The sequence below is a fragment of the Toxorhynchites rutilus genome, chromosome 2 (genome assembly GCF_029784135.1).
Source record: "Toxorhynchites rutilus septentrionalis strain SRP chromosome 2, ASM2978413v1, whole genome shotgun sequence".
Taxonomy (NCBI): domain Eukaryota; kingdom Metazoa; phylum Arthropoda; class Insecta; order Diptera; family Culicidae; genus Toxorhynchites; species Toxorhynchites rutilus.
Window position 1 is genome coordinate 100,746,605 of NC_073745.1, and position 19,926 is coordinate 100,766,530.

The window sequence follows — 19,926 nt, forward strand, 5'->3', positions numbered from 1 at the left end:
CTATGCTCGCGCATAAGATCTGACAGACCCAGAATCTATGAGGTGGATAAATTCAATGTTTATTAAAACTGAATAAAGTCAAAGATAAAAAAATATTTTCTGGAGTTTTCTCATTCAATAATACACAATAGCAATATTGTAAAGACACGCACAGTCTAAGCGTATACGAGTTACGATTTTTCGAGCGAGTATAGGAGAGTTGAGCAGGGATCTGTTCAAGGTAAAGTGCGTTACTCTTGATGTTTACATTTGTAGTGTTTCTGGTCTGCATGTAACGTCCTATATTCGAGACACCGTACGTACTGTGTCGACATCTACAAAAGTTTGCAGTTGCAGTGTCAAAGTACGTAGAATAAGAAGGTAGTCTCTTCCCTGCTTTATTCAAGTAGTGGTAGGCAAAGAAAAAAAAGCAAAAAATAGTAATAAACCATCGATCGAATTCATATAAATTCGAACATTTTTTAATTTTTTAAAATTGTTCCCGTTCCCGATCCAAAGAGCGAATACATGGGACAGCTGAAAACATCTCCGATTAGTTTATCTTATCACAATTTATATAAAACACGCTTACCTCTAGTACAAAGTGGTCTTCTGTGCTGATTATCGGTTAAAACTAGACTTTCCGAGATCTCGCACAGCACGCAAAAGAGACAGTGTGCTTTGCGTTATCCAGTCTCACATCTCACTAAGTCATTGGGAGCTGTCTGTGAAAAAGAACGAGGTAGAAGGCTCTTTCTCTTCTCTTACGTAAAATTTTGTGATGTATTCAGGAAATGCCTCATCGCGTTTCGATGCGAACGATGCACATGTGTTATGTACATGAAGAGATGCTCGTGCATTAGTGCTCGCGAGACTTTCTCGTGTACCTGCCTCAAAGTGACATTTGGTTAGGCCTTCTGAGATGAATAAAAATAAAATTCAGCTTTACTTTACTTGAATCACGCATTCGAGCAGTGACATTAAGTATTTACTACGTTTGGTATGAATAAAACTGGCAACTGAGTATGAACTTTTCGAAAATGGATGTTTACTTGATTTCGTATGAATAAAACAGCATTTATCAAGTATTTACTTTGTCGTTATCAAGTATGCTCATGAGCGTACTTTGCTTCTGAAAACTCTTTTGTTTATCTTATGCGATTAATATTTAATGCTGCTATCTTACATTTAAACAAGTGAAAAATGTATTATGATGCGCCAAATATTCCTTTTCCGCTCGTTTGTGACATCGGTCCTTCATTTGAGAAAAATCGGGTTCTTTATTAATTTAACTTTAATTTAAAAAATATATACAAAAAACAGGAAGTGGGTTATATCTATGGTATAACCGCAAGGGTGACGTAGGACTATCGTTGATTTATAGATCATTTGTTTGAAGTTGAATCTGAATTCATTCTGAATGAATAAATATTTGGGGGACTTCGAAAACGAGAGCGTTACGTTCGAGGCACAAGGTTTTATGCATCCAATATTGGATACGGAAATATCCTACTGATGGGGAAGAATAATCTTCAGAAGCTATCCTGTTAATTGCGATTGCTTGAAAAATCACAAAACCAAATGTATTTGGTCACAGTGTTACATGGATAGAAAACATTCAAATAAACTCTTTCACATGAATGTATTTTTAAATTCCCAGAGGAACTGGCAGATTATTTTCCGGATCTTTCTCGATGCTGAATGGCATCCAAACGGAAAGAATTCCGCGCGTGTATATGTGTGTGTGTGTATGTAGCGGCTGCTTCGAGATCTTCCCGGGGAACCGTTTGTGGCATCACTCTCCTCCTGATGGATTCCCTTCTGGCCTAAGGTGCACAAACAGGCTTTTGGTGACACCGTTCATCCGCGCTTTCATGATAAACGAAGAGCTTCACCACAACAGCGACAACATGCTCCAATCGCTGTTCAATTAGAACTGAGTGGATTTCCGAGCGGCGCTCGCTTATATACCGATTGGTGATTTCAATAGCCTGTTTTGAAAGCAATTTTAAGACTATTGAAACAAGTTTTTGGATCAAAAAGTAACAAGTATATAACGCGTAGACATTTTATCTTTCGAATGAAGTGTTTATCATACCATTTCGTTCAGTTGTTTAGGAGCTATTAACGCTCAAAATCTCGGTCTCCGGCGTAACGCTTTCGTTTTCGAAACTTTGATTTTACACCCCGGTATAGAAATGAAAGACGTAGTCCTACGTCAAAAATATATACACTTTCAGATGATCATGTTCTCTTTGAGTTTTTTGATTTTCAGGACAGCAATTTCCTTTTTCAGAACCAACAGCTCCATTTCTTTTTGGTGTCGCTCTTCTTGGTTTGCTTTCAATACATCCGTATAATCTTGTTGCTTTTTCAGGAACTTAAGTTGCTCCTCACACACTGTTTGTTGTGTTCTGCCACGTGTTTGGAATAAGAAAAAAAAGAATTAAAAAACTATAAAAGTTCTTTGAAGAACAATTTTAGGAGAGAAATGGGAATAAAAATACCATTTTAATCACTGAGAGCGCATGAAAAGTAAAAGTAGAATTAAAATAAAACACATACCGATTTTTGATTTGTTTTTAGTGTTTGACACGCTTGACTCGGCGCCAGAAACTCGTTCTGCAAGCTGTTGTAATCATAATCATCAGAAGAATCATGCTCCTCCTTCGGTGGATCCTTCCCCATTGCAATATTTTTGCTTCCTACTGCCAGACCATCTGTAAAAGTTATGATAAATGATAACATTTCAAAAGTTTAAATATAATTGAATTAATGAAATAATTTTTAACTTACACGGAACGCTGATGATGCTGGGATTGTCAACACCCCCCAGCAGTCCATAAAACTTTTCTTGCGGTTGGTTGAGCACAATTTTAACGTTCTCTGTTTTTTTTGGTATCCGCTTTGTTTTAACAGCGGTCTTCATGTTATTGATTTTCTTCAATATTTGGTCGCCAGAGAACTCCAATCCACGACGGATGAGCAACTGGTGTCGCATCGCCGCCAACGCTGTCACTTTGAGGCAGGCACACGAGAAAGTCTCACGAGCACCAACACATGTGCATCACTCATGTTGAGGTGCAACGAGGTATTCTTGAGCACATCTCCATATTTTACGAAAGAGAAGAGAAGGAGCCGAACCCAGGCTCGTGTGCTAAAGCCCGGTCTCATCGCTTGCACATGAGGGGGTTGTGAGGAGGAGAAAATCAATACTCGTCCCTCGATTTTTAGTCGCGCGCGTACAGGAAGTCTGAACACATCTCAATATTTTACGAAAGAAAAAAGAAAGAGCTAATCCCAAGCTCGCGTGCTACAGCCCGATCTCATCGCTTGCACATGGAAGGGTTATGAGGAAGAGAAAATCGATACTCGTCTCTCGAAAATAAAGCGCGCGCACAGGAAGTCTGGTTAAAACAGTATCCCCAAAAAAATCCGGCGAAAAATGAAGCGAACAAACCAATTTGTTTCGCGTATCGAACGAGATTTGTATCCGAAAAAGTTTAACCATTTTCGTCCCAACAATTTGTTGGTCGGAAAACAATGGAAAGTTATCCGGCTTTCTTCAAAACTTTCGGTTCTGCTGCTATTCAATATTATTCTGCTCCGGCATCGCGGGACGTGGCACTTTGCTGAAGTAAACAAAAACTGTTCAGTATGAAATCGATAATCGAGAAATCTCAACAAGATACTACTAATAAATATGGCGCAAGTAATACCTACGTTGAGAAGGCAAAAGTTCCACTGGGAACGTTAGTGTCATCCAAGAAGAAAAAGATGATATGAAAACATATGTTAGGGACGTGAAAAAATAGTCTTCAGAAACCGTATCTCATTTGGAAACTTGACATCTCGAGTGGTTCGGCATCCCTGTTGCTCGAAATTGATAGAAGGGTAAGAGTAGGAAGCCGGGCTCTGCATAGTCATAGTCAACTGAGCATAGTCAGCTGACTATCTGACTGACTATATCCATAGTCAGTTAGTAACGACTTTTGGCTTCTTCACGCAGTTTCTCCGCTAAAACGACTGAACAGTCAGTCGGGCGTTTAGTCGCTATCTCCCTCTACCGACTCGACTATATCATTTCATTCTTCCCAGTCAAATTGTCCAAGGTGCTACTGACACTCGACCGCAACGGTTATGTTTTTAGCGCCATTCTAAAAGAGAACAATAGCAATAGAAGTTTTCTCCTGCTACCGAATGCAAAGCTTTTTTCAAAGCTAATTTCGGTCCTAAATAAAGCGTTTCTTACAGCAACAGTTGTCCGGATACCAGGAAAGGAGGAAGCAGCCGAGAAGCCCTCAACGGCCATTCAGGAAGTTGGTTCGGTCGGATTGGCCACTTTGACCGGCAGTTTTCACTGCCCCTTGCGTGTCCCGCTGTTTGCACCTGTCTCATCTACATCGTTTTCCTGCCAGTGACGCGCGATTTTGGCGCAATTTCTGCTCTTCAGCCATCAGCAACTCAGGAGGTGTGAAAGAAGGTCTTTTTCGCTTCGTCGCTTCGAACCGCTGCGGCGATTGCCCTGCCATCGGCGGTATCCGGTCCCTTCCCCGCTACCCCACTACCATTAGGTGGTGAATTCGGAGTGGTTCTTCGGTACGATCGGTGAGTGATTAAAACCTCTTCATTATCAGGAGTTAGAAAGAACAGGACGCCCAGAGGGCATAGGTTAGATAATTTCTAAAACTTATCCCAAGAATTCCATTAGTGATTGCAATTTCTCAAGTGACATTTATTTAGTGATACTTAAAAGGTTTTCAGCAAGTGTTTTTCAGCCAGTGAATTTATCCGCAAGTGTTTTTTTCCGCCAAGTGATTTCGGTGTTAGTTTTTGAACTGCGTTGGCATTGTCCCCCGCCGTTACTGTCCTCCGTCGTTTTCGTCCCCCGTCGCACGTCGTATATTCTACCTTGGTTTGTGAATATTTTTCCGCGCCTGGCTGTACTTCGATATAGCCAGGCCCCGATCATGGCTTCCAGCAGCTCCGGCGCCGGAAGGCCAACCAACATTTATAATGGTGTTCCCACCACTCGTACCTCGCCCAGATGGGCTGACCCTTTTGGTGGCAACTTACAAATATTACTTTTGAGAGCCACTGAAGGCAATCTTCTTCCATCGAATCCTTTTACTGTTTCCAAATCGATCCAAGGAGTGATCGGTAAGGAATTCAAAGATGCTAAACCTCAACGCGACGATAAAAATCGCCTTCAATATGCACTACATCTACGAGATGAAAAACTTGTTCAACTGCTTCTGGGTACAAAGTCGCTGATCGACGAAACACCCATTGAAATTACTTACCATCCCACCTTGAACCAACGCAAATGCGTTGTGTCCTGTCGTGACGTTATGTTTTTGAATGAAGATGTCCTCCTAACTGAACTAGCCGACCAAAATGTGATCGGTGTTAAAAAAATTCTATGATTTGACACAGTCTTGAAGGAAAGAGTTCCTACTTCAACCATGATCCTCATCATTAACGGAACAGTTATCCCTGAAGCAATTAACTTCGGATTCCTCCGTGCTCCAACCAGAAACTTCTACCCAAACCCGATGCAATGCTTCGGATGCTTCGCTTTTGGCCGCACTTCCAAAAAGTGCGCTAAAAAAATCCAACTTTGTCGTAACTGCGGTGTAGCCCACCCTGAACTAAACACAAATACTAATGATAAAGACAAAATTAAAAATTTTATTTGCAATGCACCTGCCTCTTGTGTGAACTGCAAGGGAAATCACGCCTCAACCAGTAGGAAGTGCCCAGCGTGGATCGCAGAGGATAACATCACCAGAGTCCGAATTGACCAAGGTGTGTCTTATAAGGAAGCTAAATCCATTTTCGAGAACAAAAATGGTCCTTCCTTTGCTAGTAAGCTGCAAGAAAGACTAGAGAAAATTCAGAATACTGGTTGTTCTCAATGCAAGTGCAACTGCACTCAGGCTAAGCCAATTTCTTCCGTAAAAGCAGTTCCAACCCCGTCCAGTAATCCACAGGAATCGGAACTCAGCACCTCCTCGTCAGATTCAGAATCCGACCCAGATATTTCAATGGAAATTGATACAACCCCCTCCAACAAGAGGAAGAATACTAACAAAAGGTCAACCTCAGATGAATTCAAATCATCAGAAAAGGAAATTTTTCGAGGAAAAGAATCCAATAGGAAGAAATCTAAGAATCAAAAATACAACTCAACCCAACCATCCACTTCCCTCCAACCATCCACTTCCCCCCAACCATCCACTTCATTCCAACCAACCACCGCATCCAAAACTAAAACCTCCAACCAATCAAACCATTCAAACAAACCCACCCCACTTGCCAACAAACCAATTGCCAACGTTTCCAAAAATGACCCTAGACTAAAGAACAAATCCGGCAAGTCTACCCATTCCTAATCTCATACCCTTCTCTCATCTTCGAACCCTTATTTACTTACCTCAGCCCACTTACCTTCTTCTCATTTTTAAAATTCACTCCTCTAGCTAGTAACAGCAACCCTTCGTCCTGTAACCAAACACCCAACCGAAAACTTGCTATTCAATGGAACTTGCGTGGGCTATCCACTTCCATGAACGAAATTAAGCTAATGTTAGCTGAGGAACTACATCTCACACTAGCACTGGCTTTTCAAGAAGCTAAAAAAATCAATGTATCGCTCTTAGAGCGGGCGTTTAGCGGCAAATTTTCATGGTATTTTAAGGAAGGGCCATCCTCGGGGCTTTTTGGAGCCTGCCTCACTGTCCTGAGTGACTTTCCTCATACCGTCATCCCCATAACATAATCATTACAAATATGTGCGATACAACTGAAGGGACCTCTACAGGTAACCCTTGCTTCCTTGCAACTTACGGATGCCATCAAACAGTTACCGCACCCATTCGTCCTGATGGGTGACTTTAACGCCTCCCACTCTTCATGGGGAGGAAACAAATGTGACAAAAGAGGTAAAACAATTTTGGGAATCGTCCAAAAGCTAAACCTCATCATACTTAACGATCACCGTCATACCAGGATAGATATCCATCACGGATCATCATCGGCCATCGACATCACGATTGCTTCCTGGGCCCTCGCCTCCAGGTTGAGCTGGACCGTTGATACTGACCTCAGAGGTAGTGATCATTTCCCCATCCACATCCGAACCCTGTCTAGAAACCCAAACATTCGTTTGCGCAGGAAATGGATATACCAGTCGGCTGACTGGGAAGGCTTCGAATCCACAATCAACAGCTTACTTTCCGAACATGAAAGCTGCTCTGTGGAAGAATTGACCCACGCCATTATTTTAGCGGCTAAACAAAATATCCACCGTACCAGTGGGAAACCCGGCCGATAGGCTGTACCATGGTGGAACGATGCAGTTGCACAGGCCATCAAAAGGAGAAGAAAATCCCTTCGTATCCTACGACGCCTTCCTGATGGAAGCGCTTGCAAAATGATTGCCCTAACAAACTTCCAAACGGCTAGAGCTCTAGCTAGGAAGGTAATAACCGAAGCCAAGCAAAACAGTTGGATGGAATTTCTTGATTGCATCAACCCTAATACTTCGACATCTGAACTTTGGAACAAGGTCAACTTACTTAGTGGCAAGAAAGCTTCAAACTGCTATTCCTTCGAGATTAATGGCACCTTCACCGAAGATCCAGGCACCATAGCCGACCATCTAGCCGACCACTTTGCCACTATTTCAGCCACCTCCAACTACACTAACGAATTCAAGGCTATTAAGGCGGAGGCGGAACTTAAAGTTTTTCCTCCTGCTTCGGAACAGGTCCACAAATACAACGATAAGTTCTCTTTGGACGAGTTGTTATGGGCAATAAAAATATCCAAAAGCAAATCAGCTGGCCCAGACGGAATCGAATATCCGATGATCAAGCATCTACCTCTTCATGCAAAAAATCTACTTCTTCAGATATACAACGAATGTTGGGCTAACAGCTATTTCCCTGACGCATGGAAAACGGGCTTGGTAATACCTATCCCAAAGGTAAAGGAGAGTAAACGGGCCGCGAATAACTTCCGTCCCATAACCCTCCTCAGCTGCTTAGGGAAAGTCTTCGAAAGAATGATCAATCGAAGACTTAGGACGGCCCTTGAAGAATACCAACTATTGGACCCCAGACAGCACGGCTTCCGCCGAGGTAAAGGTACGGGCACCTACTTCAGTCAACTCGATCATTTCCTTCAAGAAACTACCGAAAAGGGCCAACACAGCGAAATCGCTTCACTCGATCTAGCCAAAGCCTACGATACCACATGGCGCCATAACGTTATCGATCAACTCCACCGATGGGGTTTTGAAGGCTCCCTCTTCAACATTCTTCGCTGTTTCCTCACCAATCGAGGCTTTCAAGTTCACTTCGGAGGAGTACTTTCGGATCACCGTTGCCTAGAAAACGGAGTACCACAAGGTTCGGTTCTATCAGTTTCCCTCTTCCTCGTTGCTATGCAGTCGGTTCTAGAGGTTATCCCTAAAAACACCGAGGTACTGGCCTATGCAGACGATCTACTGCTGATGGCAAGAAATCCTTTCCCAGAAATGGTCCGCAGAAGACTGCAGGAAGGAATCTCGGCTGTTAGTAACTGGGCAAATTCCATCGGGTTTAAGTTTTCGGCAGAGAAGTCTAATATAATGCACTGCTGCAAATGTAAAGGTCATAGGAAAAGGTTTAGAACATGTCTAATCAATGGCAGGCCTATTAAGAGAGTCAACTCAGCCCGAATTCTTGGAATGCTAGTTGACAGTAAACTATCCTTCGGACAACACCTCAGAAATGCTAAAGCTAGTATGAAGTGCCACCTGCGACTGGTGAAAGCTTTAGGTGGCCGATGCCACTTGAGTTCTCGTAAAACCATGTGCAACATAGGCAAAAGCATTATCTTCTCTAAAATTCGTTACGGCATCGAACTTTTCAGCCGTGCCTCTTGGGCTCACTTGAATTACTTAAAGCCTGTCTACCATAGTGTGATTAGATATGCATCAGGAGCCCTTCAGACCAGCCCAATAAACGCTCTGCTTGTGGAGGCTGGCGTAGTTCCTTTCGAACACTTCCTCACAAATATCCTAGCCACTAAAGCCATCCGGACGTCCGAGAAATACCCGGATCTTCTATCCATTTACTCCAGAGCCAACATTTGGCTGCAAAATATTAGCCAAGTCACCCTCCCGACTATTGCCCCATTAAGCAGAGTCGGTCAACGCCCATGGCACGCACATCCGCCAAAGATAGACTGGTCTATCAAAAATGCTGTCAGGGCTGGGGAAGCCAGCAGCATTGTTACGGCCTGTTTTAATAACCACCTTCACAACAAGTATCACACCCACCACAAAATCTTCACAGATGGGTCTTTTGATGGAAACCTAACAGGGTTTGGAGTTTTTGCCAATAACACGGAGCTAAAATTCCAACTGCCTTCCATATGTTCGGTATACTCCGCCTAAATTGCCGCTCTCCTTGTCGCGACATCACTCTGTGATAACGACCGTAAAGTGGTGATCTTCTTAGATTCCTATAGTGCATTACGGGCGCTACAAAGTGACGATAGTAAACACCCTTGGATACAAAGCATTGAGGAAAAAATTACAGGGAAGGACATCACATTCTGCTGGGTCCCAGGGCACTGCGGAATCCATGGTAATGAACAGGCTGATCGTCTCGCCAAGGAGGGTAGGCTCTTAGAACTATGGACCACCTCCCACCCAGCAAATGACACCATCAGATAGGTCAGTCAATCCCTCAGATTGAGCTGGGAGAACAGTTGGTATTTTTCCCGCGACCTTTTCTTAAGAAGGATCAAGAATACTACCCTTCCCTGGAAGGATAGTATTCTCCGATCTACTCAAGTATGTCTGACACGTTTACGTATCGGGCATACATTTTTAACACACAAATTTATCATGTGTAGATTGGAACCAACACTATGTGAGTCATGCAATGTAAGACTCACGGTGGAACACATATTAATCACATGCCCTAAATTTAATGCTTCAAGAATAAAGTTTCAGGTCGCAGACACCATAAGGACAGCACTATCGGACGACGCCGTCGAGGAAAAAAGGACCATCGATTTCCTAAAGGATACAGGTTTATTCGATCAGATCTAATGTCTAATTACTACATTTACCTATACTGATAAAATTTCGTTTGTCTTCTCTTCTACTTTCAGCAAAAGATGAGCAGGTTTTTTACGCCCCTTTTAGAAGCGAGCTCCTCAAGCACACTAAAAGGGGCTTTTTCCCTGCTCCAATTGTTTGGTTGTGTTTTTGACCCCGGGGCCGTGTAGGGTGCGGCGATACGACATACATCCATAGCGGTTACTAGGACTGGGTCGAGCGAGAATAACGAATTTTGCAATAGTTTTCTTAGTTTTCTTTCCAGTTAAATTTCCCGCCCTCAAGGGCAAGAGACGAATGAACTCTCAGAGTTTAAAGTCTCTTTAATTCAATACCGTTACCGTCAAATTGTCCACATTCTTTGTGTGGACACCGACTGGACAACATCGTTGCTGGACAAGCTGGACGGCGAGGGATCGAGTGCCTTTCTCAAGGCAAGAGGGTGGAGGTGGTAGCGCTGGAGTAAAAGTAGAGTAGAGTTTTCAAAGGGCCTTTCTCAAGGCTAGAGACGAATGAACTGCAAAAGTTTAAAGTCTCTATAATACAATACCTTCCTTCCTTCCTTCAAATTGTCCTCATTGCATTTTGAAGAGACTTCCCCCAAAACGAACTCGTTCCTCTCTTTCTCTCTCCCATGTACATGTGCATGCATGGATGTTTGAGTTCAACGTGGTTTGACATACGCTACATGTGAGCTAGATTCTTTTGTATCGTACAAGAAAATTATTTACACTTATAAAATAACGTGCAGTGTGTGTGCGCTATTTTGCACGCCTAATACTAACTAATACTAACGCGAGGACCTTTATAGCATAAATGTCTAAGTTCGTTGGTTTGAGTTCACGATGGGTAGACAATAAACCGTTCGTTGATGGGGTAACTTTTTTTTTTGCATCAGAAATCGTGTTTTCGTTCCTCTTTATATGGACGTAAAAATAATATTGCGTACGCGGGTATGAATTAGAGTTAGGGGAAAATGGAAGTGTGGATTGAAGTCAGTTGAATGAAGAAGTAGATTTGTATTCATTGTTTGAGTCAGTTAAAATAACCACTGACTGGACTAGTTCTCCAGTCAACCTCGCTAGTCAACGCTAGTCAATTCATTTTCTAGTCAAGTTACTTTTTGTTGCCGGCGACTGCCGGAGCAGTTCTAGTCGAAGCAAAACTACTGAGAGTAGAGTCGGTCCTCATTTTTCACCTTCGAAGATTCCGGGCCCTGGTAGGAAGCCAGCTGTCATGTTTTGTGTTAGATAAAAATGAACGAATTATATTTTTCATCAATTAATGCTAGCGTTCAAAATCATAAGAGCCAAATTGTCAAAAATGAGTGTTGTGAAATCGCGAGGTAAAAAATGGTGCTCAGATGAAGACAAAGCATTATGCCGGCCTTGGCTTGATGTGTCGCAGAATGCAGCCGTTGGAATTAACCAAAGAACGGACAATCTGTATGACCGTATTCACACCAATTGTGAGGAAAATCACATCAAGTGTATACGACAGCAGAGTGGTGCTTCTCCGGAAGATGTTTTCAAACAAGCGCTATCCTATATGCAACATAAAAAAAAGATATAGTTTGGAAAGTGTCCTGAAGTGAAAACAATACCACAGTGGAAAGGTAATTTGTTTTTGGTGCCCAATGAAGTAGTTTCAATTTTCTCTCGACTGTATTTCGCTTGTCTCGTGGAAAAAAATCTTTTTATGAGAAACATCAAAGAAACAGCTCGGTGAAATTTGTAAAAACATCCATTAATTTCAATCCCTTCATGCAGGCTCCCAAAAAATCCCAATTTATGAATGACCTCGAAACTGAAGAATTCCGTGATGAAGCAACTACTGGAGGAACATCAGCCTCAAGTGCGCACCGTCCAATAGGCAGGGATGCAGCCAAGAAGCAAAAGAAATCAGAACTCGATTTGGCCAAATCTGGTAGGTTTTTGGTAGTAGCTCAAGCAAAGCTGATCGAAAGAATCAAGGTGTTAAAAGGATTGGTTAACCATTCGATTATATCTGTGAATCTGAACAGATTAAGTAATGTAGCCAGGAAGTATTACGCTTTGGAGCAGCAACGTATTTTGTCAGAACGAAGCGAAAAACCTGGTTCCTTTTCAGAAGCTGATTTTCAGGAAGACGTACTTGCAGATATATCCGATGAAGATGTTGTCAATGAAAATATTGATTAATTTTCTAAATAATGTATATTTGTCGCTATCTAACTTTTAATGAGTTGATAAATCTTTTTCGAATGTTTTTTAACATGTTATTTTAATTTAAATGATAACTAAAAAGTAAAATTAAGTAATAAGTCAGTTTTATTAATTTCAATTAATGCTCTTCCCCCCTCTTGCTCCATCAATGCTCAATACACAAAACCTGGTAGTGAATATTGGAATTGTGTACGTATTCAAAGCGCGTCAAAAATTCTGAATAAACTGCTTCAGAGGTCTCTGGAACAATGGAGTTTTCATTTTCATGCCACTAAAATACACTCTGTCCAACTTTTATAAGACTACCCTGTATATATCTCGTTGCAACACAAACAGTTATTATTTAAATATGTTACATTCATACATTGTAAAATGCTTAGAATAAAGTATATTTAACGTCAATTTCGTTCAAAAGAGTTATTTGTTTATTTATTGTGCCTCAATATGACAATTTCAGCTGTCCAGTTTCTATAAGACCATTTCAAAATTCATAAGTATTATCAATATTATCAATAAAAAATTCAAAACGACTGGCTGATTTACATGTCATTAATTGGCAACCCTGCCATTTCGGCTAAAAACCTGGAAAATTCGTGTTGGTATACTATTTACCAAATTCTGCTAAACAAATTTCTCGATATTTTTCCATGTTTCCGAAATTGCGACCTTGAGCTCTTCAGTCATGGTGTACCTCAATGTAGATTCTGCGTACAAGGATCTCCCTAAGATTTTCAGCAGGATTCAAGTCTGGAGAGCGAGCGGGCCAGTCCAAAAAAAATATGTTTTTGGTCCTTAATCCATTGCTTCGTTCCCTTGTTTTTATGAATAGTAGCATTGTTTTGCTGGAATGTGCATTTTTTGTGACGATATCTACGCAAAAACGATGGGAGGGAAGATTCCAGAACATGTATGTAATTCTTGAATGATGTGAAAGTTATCTTGAGCTTTCCGGTTGCAGAAAATGCTTTTCCTCCTTCCGTAAATCACACCAGTACTCGTTGAAACCATCAGGTCCATCCAAATTGAACTTTTTTTCGTTTGTGAAGATAACCTATACATTGAAGAACTTTTCGTTATGGTATACAGCAAAAAATATTCTTTTAGAAACATTCTTTGTCACAACATACCATGTCCCACTGTCGGTTCATGTGAGCTTTGGTAAAACTCAGACGTCTTCCGATGTGAGATGGTGTGAAATTAGGAGCTTTAACATTTTAAGTCCTCTTTAGGTGAGGACTTTTTACCAAAACTCGACGATTTGTCACCCGAGAAACATTTAAATTAAAATATTGCTTTATTTGCATAAATGATTTTAAGGTACCGTATTACCGTTACCGTATCCTTGAGGATTTTCCAAATAATTGAGCTCTACTTGATGAGATCGTCCAATCCGCCGAACAATTTCTCTGATAGCAACATTTTCTTGGTGAAATGCATCGATTTGTCTTCCTTCTCTCTCCGTGAGCACTTTTCCCTTCGGTATTTTCCAGATTTATTGATCAAAACAACTTAAACTACGGAAAATATAACAGGTCTCATAGAAACTGGACACTTGAAAAATACAGAAACATTAATTTACACTCAGACTTTTTCGGATACAAAGCTCGTTCGATTCGCGAAACATATTTGTTTGTTCGCTTAATTTTTCCCCGGATGTTTTTGGGGATACTGTTTTAACCAGCCGGGTGACGTCTTTAGAGAACCCCCATTGAACTGACAGGAGCCAACATATCGGGTATCCCACTGACATTTTCCCTTTGTTTTCATATGAATTGGGTATCCCACTGACAGTTCTGCTTGAGATTTTGCTAACTATCCTAGCATCAATCATAGCACCCGGCTGGTTTTAACCGATATTCAGCACAGTAGACGTCCTCGTACTGGAGGTAAGCGTGTTTTTTATAAATTGTGATAAGATAAACTAATCGGAGATGTTTTCAGCTGTCCCATGTATTCGCTCTTTGGATCGGGAACGGGAACAACACTGCTTCGATATAACCTCTCCACATATTTGTTCATCGGGTTTTGATTTTTTTTTTCTAATACAAGTGCGATAATTTTACTGTTTTCAATTTTAAAATGATTAAGTGAACTGCTATTTAATGCTTCCGAGATATATTTTGAGGCAGTTCTAGTGTTACAATTTTAAAAAATTAAAAAATATTCGAATTTATATGAATTCGATCGATGGTTTATTACTATTTTTTGCTTTTTTCTTTGCGTACCACTACAGTAAACATTTACTAACTGGGCGAGAATGAAAGACCAGATATCGACATTCACGTTAACTGGTCCGGCATGTTAAACGTCAAATAAAATCGAGGTGAACTTCAATGAATTGTTTGTTTCGCGTTTATCATGAAATTGGATGAATTCCAATTTATGTTTCGAATTGAGTGCGACAACAGGTATGAAATATATTTTGAGGAAATTATTTTTCTTTAATTTAATCAATGTTTTTGTCATGCGAAAATAATGTCAATTTTCATGACATTTCAAACTACATTCGAATGACCATTAGGGGCTGTCCACATACCACGTGGACAACTTTAGGGGGGGTAGGGGGTATCAGAATGTCCACGCTTGTCCACGGAGAGGGGGAGGGGGTATAGACTATGTCCACGTGGACACGAAGAATAAATATTTTTTCAAATATAATCACCGATACACTCGAAATTAAATAAAAATCGTTCCGTATTCAAGAATTTCAAAACTCCGCCCAACCTGAGTATTCCATAATTATCAATAAACTGATTGAGATGAGAGTCAGATATTTACTGAGAGTGCTCCATATATATTTACTAGATCATTGGACTTCTTCACTAAAATCCATATTCTGAAAATAACTCATGTAAACTGTGAACAGCCGGGCTATTTCCTATGATCCTATGACTTTTAGAGTTACGGGCTATACATAGACGTTCATAACCAAAAACTATAAAAATTAAACAGTTCCATAATGGTTGAGTTTTCATGATATTACGCATATGGTTTATTCATCAAATATAATGTTCTATAGATTTTTTTCTAACTCGAGAACAGTTAGTTTTAGAACGAAAATGTCTGTATAGTTTTTCATGCAAAATTACGTGTAAAACCTTTTTTTTTGAATTACTTTTCTTGAAAAGTAACAATTTTCCAAAGTATTGGAATTTTTCAATTTCTAGGATATATTTACATTTACGAAAGATGATTTATGCACCACTAGTTGACATAATTTCCTATGATCCTCTTATCTCTCCACGCTAATAATCTTTTGTTTACACCGAGTACCATTATCTATTATCCATAGAAAACTGCGTTTTATTGCATGATCAAATTCACTAGACATTAAAATTCGTACAGAAGTAGTGTAAATTATTGCATGCGGTTGGATAAAGTATTTAGTATGATTCCTCGCAAAAGGTTAATGAATTGCAGAATGGTCGATAAGGATTTGAAAAATAATAAAATATTTTGATACGCTTTCAATACCCTAATTTTCCGAACTATTGCGGAAAAGGTTTCGTATTGCGCTACAGACTAAAGGTGAATCGGAAATTCAGAGTGATGGGGCCTGATTCTCAAATACACTACGAATACACTTCACGGTGGAAACGGTATGAAACGCATTCGCGATGACAACGGTACGGTGTCGACATCTGGATGCGAGATTAGTTTCCCACTAAATTTATCATTATAAAATCAAATTATCTTCAGATTAAATTTTTGTATGAGATTATTATATCACACGAAGAAAACAAAGTTTTCCACTCACATTGAGTACCAGTTTGATAAGAAGAGGTTAATTTTCATTAATGATTTTTTATTTGAAAAGTGCTCATTCTGCCTGAAAACTCATCATTATCTTCGACACTTCACTAACTCGTAAAACGTAGTTCAATGGCGTGCCGTTTATTTCGTTTCCACCGTGAAGTGTTTTCGAGAATCAGGCCCATGATGAATCGGCATTTGCTGTGATCGATCATATTCCGGAGTGGCCAAGGATCTGCACTCAATAAAAAAAAATAAAGGACCAGAATGCAACATCGAAAATGTTGAGTGGGTTTTGGAACGCTGTAACTGTCATAAAACGATGCATTTGTCAAAGCAATAACTGGGTCTTGTATAGAACATTTCAAAACTGTCCATCGATTTGCTGTGCGATCGTTATGTCATTAAATGTTTATAATCCAAAATGAAAAAACAAATTTTCCTTAGATCGAGAATATCTCTGTGAAAAAAATTCTACTGGAATTCCATTTGAATCGAATGAAAGCGAATCAACCAGGTTAATTGGATTATTACTGGATTTTCAGATGGAATAAGTACACTTCTGAAATAAAGCTGTGAACTTAAATTAACATTATTGTATCTATGTATTCTATGTGATATCAACACATTTTTTAGGAAAAACCTGAACTAAAATTGTATTTGAAAATAATTTCAAATCCATTTTATTTTATTCGATTGGCGTTTGAAATCACAATTAGTAAAGCTCCAGATCAATCTTCGAAGTTGTGTAGTTTATATTCAGATGCGGATTGTTCCTCACCTGGTCAACTGTACATTACTAGTTTCCGTGTGGGCAAACTAGATAGCCTGCACATCTTCGCTGATAATGGAAAATCAAAAGTTTACTCACAAGTATTTTAAAATTAAATGGAACATGTGCTTTGTTATGCTACACATTTCTCTACCTGGTACAGCAGGGTACAGCTAGTAAAACCTGAAATAAAATAAACTTAAATGGAATTTAAGCGCGATTCAGACATTTCCTTAGTTATTTTAATTAAAAAGAGAAAAATGTCCACGTGGACAAAGGGGGGTAGGGGTATTAAAATGTCCACGCTTGTCCACGGAGGGGGAGGGGGGAGTCTAAAATCGTGCTTTTTCTGTCCACGTGGTATGTGGACAGCCCCTTACAGCAAATCTTCCATTTGATTATAGCGTCGATTGTTTACGAAATTCTGCTTTTTGAGTGGTCCAAGGTACATTGCTAAAATAGCTCCCTGTCAAAACCGATCGAAAACCAATTCCAGTAGCAACCATTGATGTGGTTAGTTTTATCGACTGGATTTCTAGGGCCCTTTAACCCTTTACCGTACAACATCGAGTCTCACTTGTGGGTACTTGAATAACATAGGGCGCTAGAACGCTAAACAGGCTAGTGAAATCACTTGATGTGTGACGTATTAAATACTACGGGAAGGGGTTAATTACTCCGTAATTTCGACCAATGAACTATAGGTAAGGGGAGGCAATACGGAGATGGCACAGCGTTCCGGTCGATATCTCGTTCATCGATTTCATGCTGAGTAGTTCATTAATCGATTAATCAAACTATTGCCGGACATCACTATGCACCATCTGACATTGAGCTAGACGTGAAAGCAGCTGGCTGGGTGTGAAAACGTAAACACTAGCCATCACCAATTCATAACAAAAACCTCGCAGTGCAATACGTTAGCCTCCCGAATTTTGAGCAGCCATTTGTGTGCTTATGGTCGAAATTGTTCGCAATCGAGTAGTCAAAATGATGAAGTGCTGAGATTGTATAGAATTTGGGACTCACCATCGGGAGGGTGACAAGCTTCCCACCCATATCGAAGCGCACAATCGGAACAAGAGTACCAACCAACTTGTTTAATAATAAGCTACATTGCACCTGCAGCAGGGAAACACGAACGGGTAGCAGAATGATTACACTGACCAGGAAGAAGAAGGATGCAAGTAACTCGGCGGCGGATTCTAGCAAGCGAATTTCCATCCGAGAGTTTCTCCTCGTTAAGGAAGTGCAAGAATTGGACCAGAACCTGCCGAACACTTGCAAGATCACCTTCCAGGATCCGAACGTGTTGAGTGAATTCACGCTGGTCATCACACCGAACGAGGGCTTCTGGCAGGGTGGTAGATTTAAGTTCGTCCTTTTCGTCCCCGAGGAGTATAACATGGCGGTGAGTAGCAGTAATGTTCCGCCGAGAAGAATTTGCTTCGTGACACAAATTGTCCATTTACAGCCACCGAAGGTGAAATGCGTTACGAAACTGTGGCATCCCAATATATCCGTCGAGGGAGATATCTGCCTATCGTTGCTGCGATTGAATTCAATAGATGGCCTTGGGTGGGCTCCCACTCGGCGGCTGAAGGATGTCATATGGGGACTGAATTCTCTGTTCACGGTTAGAGTATAGCCGGTTTTGCGCGTTAGAGTTGCTAATAACTGTTTTGTTTTCATCCAGGACCTCTTGAATTTCGAAGATCCACTGAACATTGAGGCGGCGGAGCAATTCGCCAGGGATAAGGACAAATTCCAGGCGAAAGTTCGAGAGTACGTAGCAACGTACGCCCGGAGATAATCGATTCAGCCCGGGCGTACCGAAAAAAATAGCGACAACAAAAAACGGACAGAGGTGTGATATGCAGCGGCGCATAAACGTGCGTAAAAAAGCGTGAATAATTTTATGGGTGATTGGCTATTCACGTTTTACGTTTTTCTGAGTAGTCGTGATATTTGTTGTAATTATTTTCGAACACTTGCTGGTTGGTTGTAAATTTCATCGAGTATCGTTTGTTGGAAACATCTTTTTTACATCTTGACAAAATGGGCAATGTTGTACGATTTCGTCGTCGTGAGTTTCTAGAACAACTTATTTTTGTACTCGTGGCAAATTTTTAAAACGGTGGCATTTGATTACATTTATTTTTATCAAATGACATTACAAAAATAAAAAAAAATATTTGAGTATATTTTTATTTTTGTTTCTGTAATTAGTGTCTTCATACCGGTCTAATTTAATAAACGATGATAAGTTATGAGAGATGAAAAATTAAATGAAATCGATTTTAGGCAACGTATTCCGAAATAGATTCTATCACTCCTCCCAGCCCGATGTGGATAAATCGCACGCTTTCCACCGGTAAACGATGGTTGAATTTACAGAACTTATTTCCATTGATGATGATCGAGTAGTACGAATCTTTCACTTTGATTTCCATGTCGAACGGAGTCCCGATCGAAATGGGACATCTCCCATCGCGTTCCTCATTCTGCCAAGCACCACCCTCGTAGCTGGTGCGGATTATTCTTCTGTCGCCCGGACGAATACTTATATGCAGTGGTGCGTCATCACGAGGGTCTACAGCTGCACCCGTTTGGAGATTTATGTTAAAACTAATAACAAGCAAGATGAAATGGATTAAACAACCACATAATGCAAGCTACATCGTTCAACACTTACAAATCATTGCCCGTAACCTGTCCGCGGATATGAAGACTTTTGCCAGCGAACAAACCCCCAGGAATTTCACCAAGAAACGGGATTGACTAGTTAATATGATGATGCAAATGCGTTAGTAAGTGATTAACAAACGGTTTACGTCTTCTGTTTACCGTGTTTTCCACCGGAATTGTAGCCATTTCGACAGATAGTGTAGCCAATACTCGGATAAACGACGAGTTGGTGACCGCTTTAATATAAACTGCTAATGGATAGGTGATTGATTTCAGGCAACTCTTACGGGTATGTTATCTTATCAATTGCCGATAAATAATATGAGGTGATTCATACATTTCCGTCCCAAAGGCGCTTTTGCAATTGCCGATAGAAATAGAGTAGGATTAGAGCATTGTTTTGGAAAATGAGT

General features: G+C 40.5%; 2 protein-coding genes across 2 annotated transcripts; one reads left to right on the top strand and one right to left on the bottom strand.

Annotated features, from left to right (window-relative positions):
* The first annotated feature begins 17,662 nt into the window (after positions 1–17,662).
* Positions 17,663–19,100, top strand: LOC129768134 (NEDD8-conjugating enzyme UBE2F-like). Its single transcript, XM_055769574.1, has 3 exons — positions 17,663–18,236; positions 18,300–18,461; positions 18,522–19,100. The coding sequence occupies exons 1-3, from the start codon at positions 17,979–17,981 to the stop codon at positions 18,636–18,638; spliced, it is 537 nt and encodes a 178-aa protein (XP_055625549.1). The 5' UTR covers positions 17,663–17,978; the 3' UTR covers positions 18,639–19,100.
* LOC129768135 (galectin-4-like) lies at positions 18,527–19,807 on the bottom strand. Its single transcript, XM_055769575.1, has 3 exons — positions 19,673–19,807; positions 19,521–19,606; positions 18,527–19,453 (listed from the first exon to the last, which is right to left on the bottom strand). The coding sequence occupies exons 1-3, from the start codon at positions 19,697–19,699 to the stop codon at positions 19,126–19,128; spliced, it is 441 nt and encodes a 146-aa protein (XP_055625550.1). The 5' UTR covers positions 19,700–19,807; the 3' UTR covers positions 18,527–19,125.
* Positions 19,808–19,926: the final 119 nt, after the last annotated feature.

Coding starts and splice junctions, on each gene's coding strand:
- LOC129768134 (XM_055769574.1), top strand. CDS start 17,979: ATGATTACACTGACCAGGAAGAAGAAGGATGCAAGTAACTCGGCGGCG. Junction 18,237..18,299: donor CCGAGGAGTATAACATGGCG/GTGAGTAGCAGT, acceptor GTCCATTTACAG/CCACCGAAGGTGAAATGCGT. Junction 18,462..18,521: donor GACTGAATTCTCTGTTCACG/GTTAGAGTATAG, acceptor GTTTTCATCCAG/GACCTCTTGAATTTCGAAGA.
- LOC129768135 (XM_055769575.1), bottom strand. CDS start 19,699: ATGGCTACAATTCCGGTGGAAAACACG. Junction 19,607..19,672: donor CAATTCCGGTGGAAAACACG/GTAAACAGAAGA, acceptor CATATTAACTAG/TCAATCCCGTTTCTTGGTGA. Junction 19,454..19,520: donor CAGGTTACGGGCAATGATTT/GTAAGTGTTGAA, acceptor GCTTGTTATTAG/TTTTAACATAAATCTCCAAA.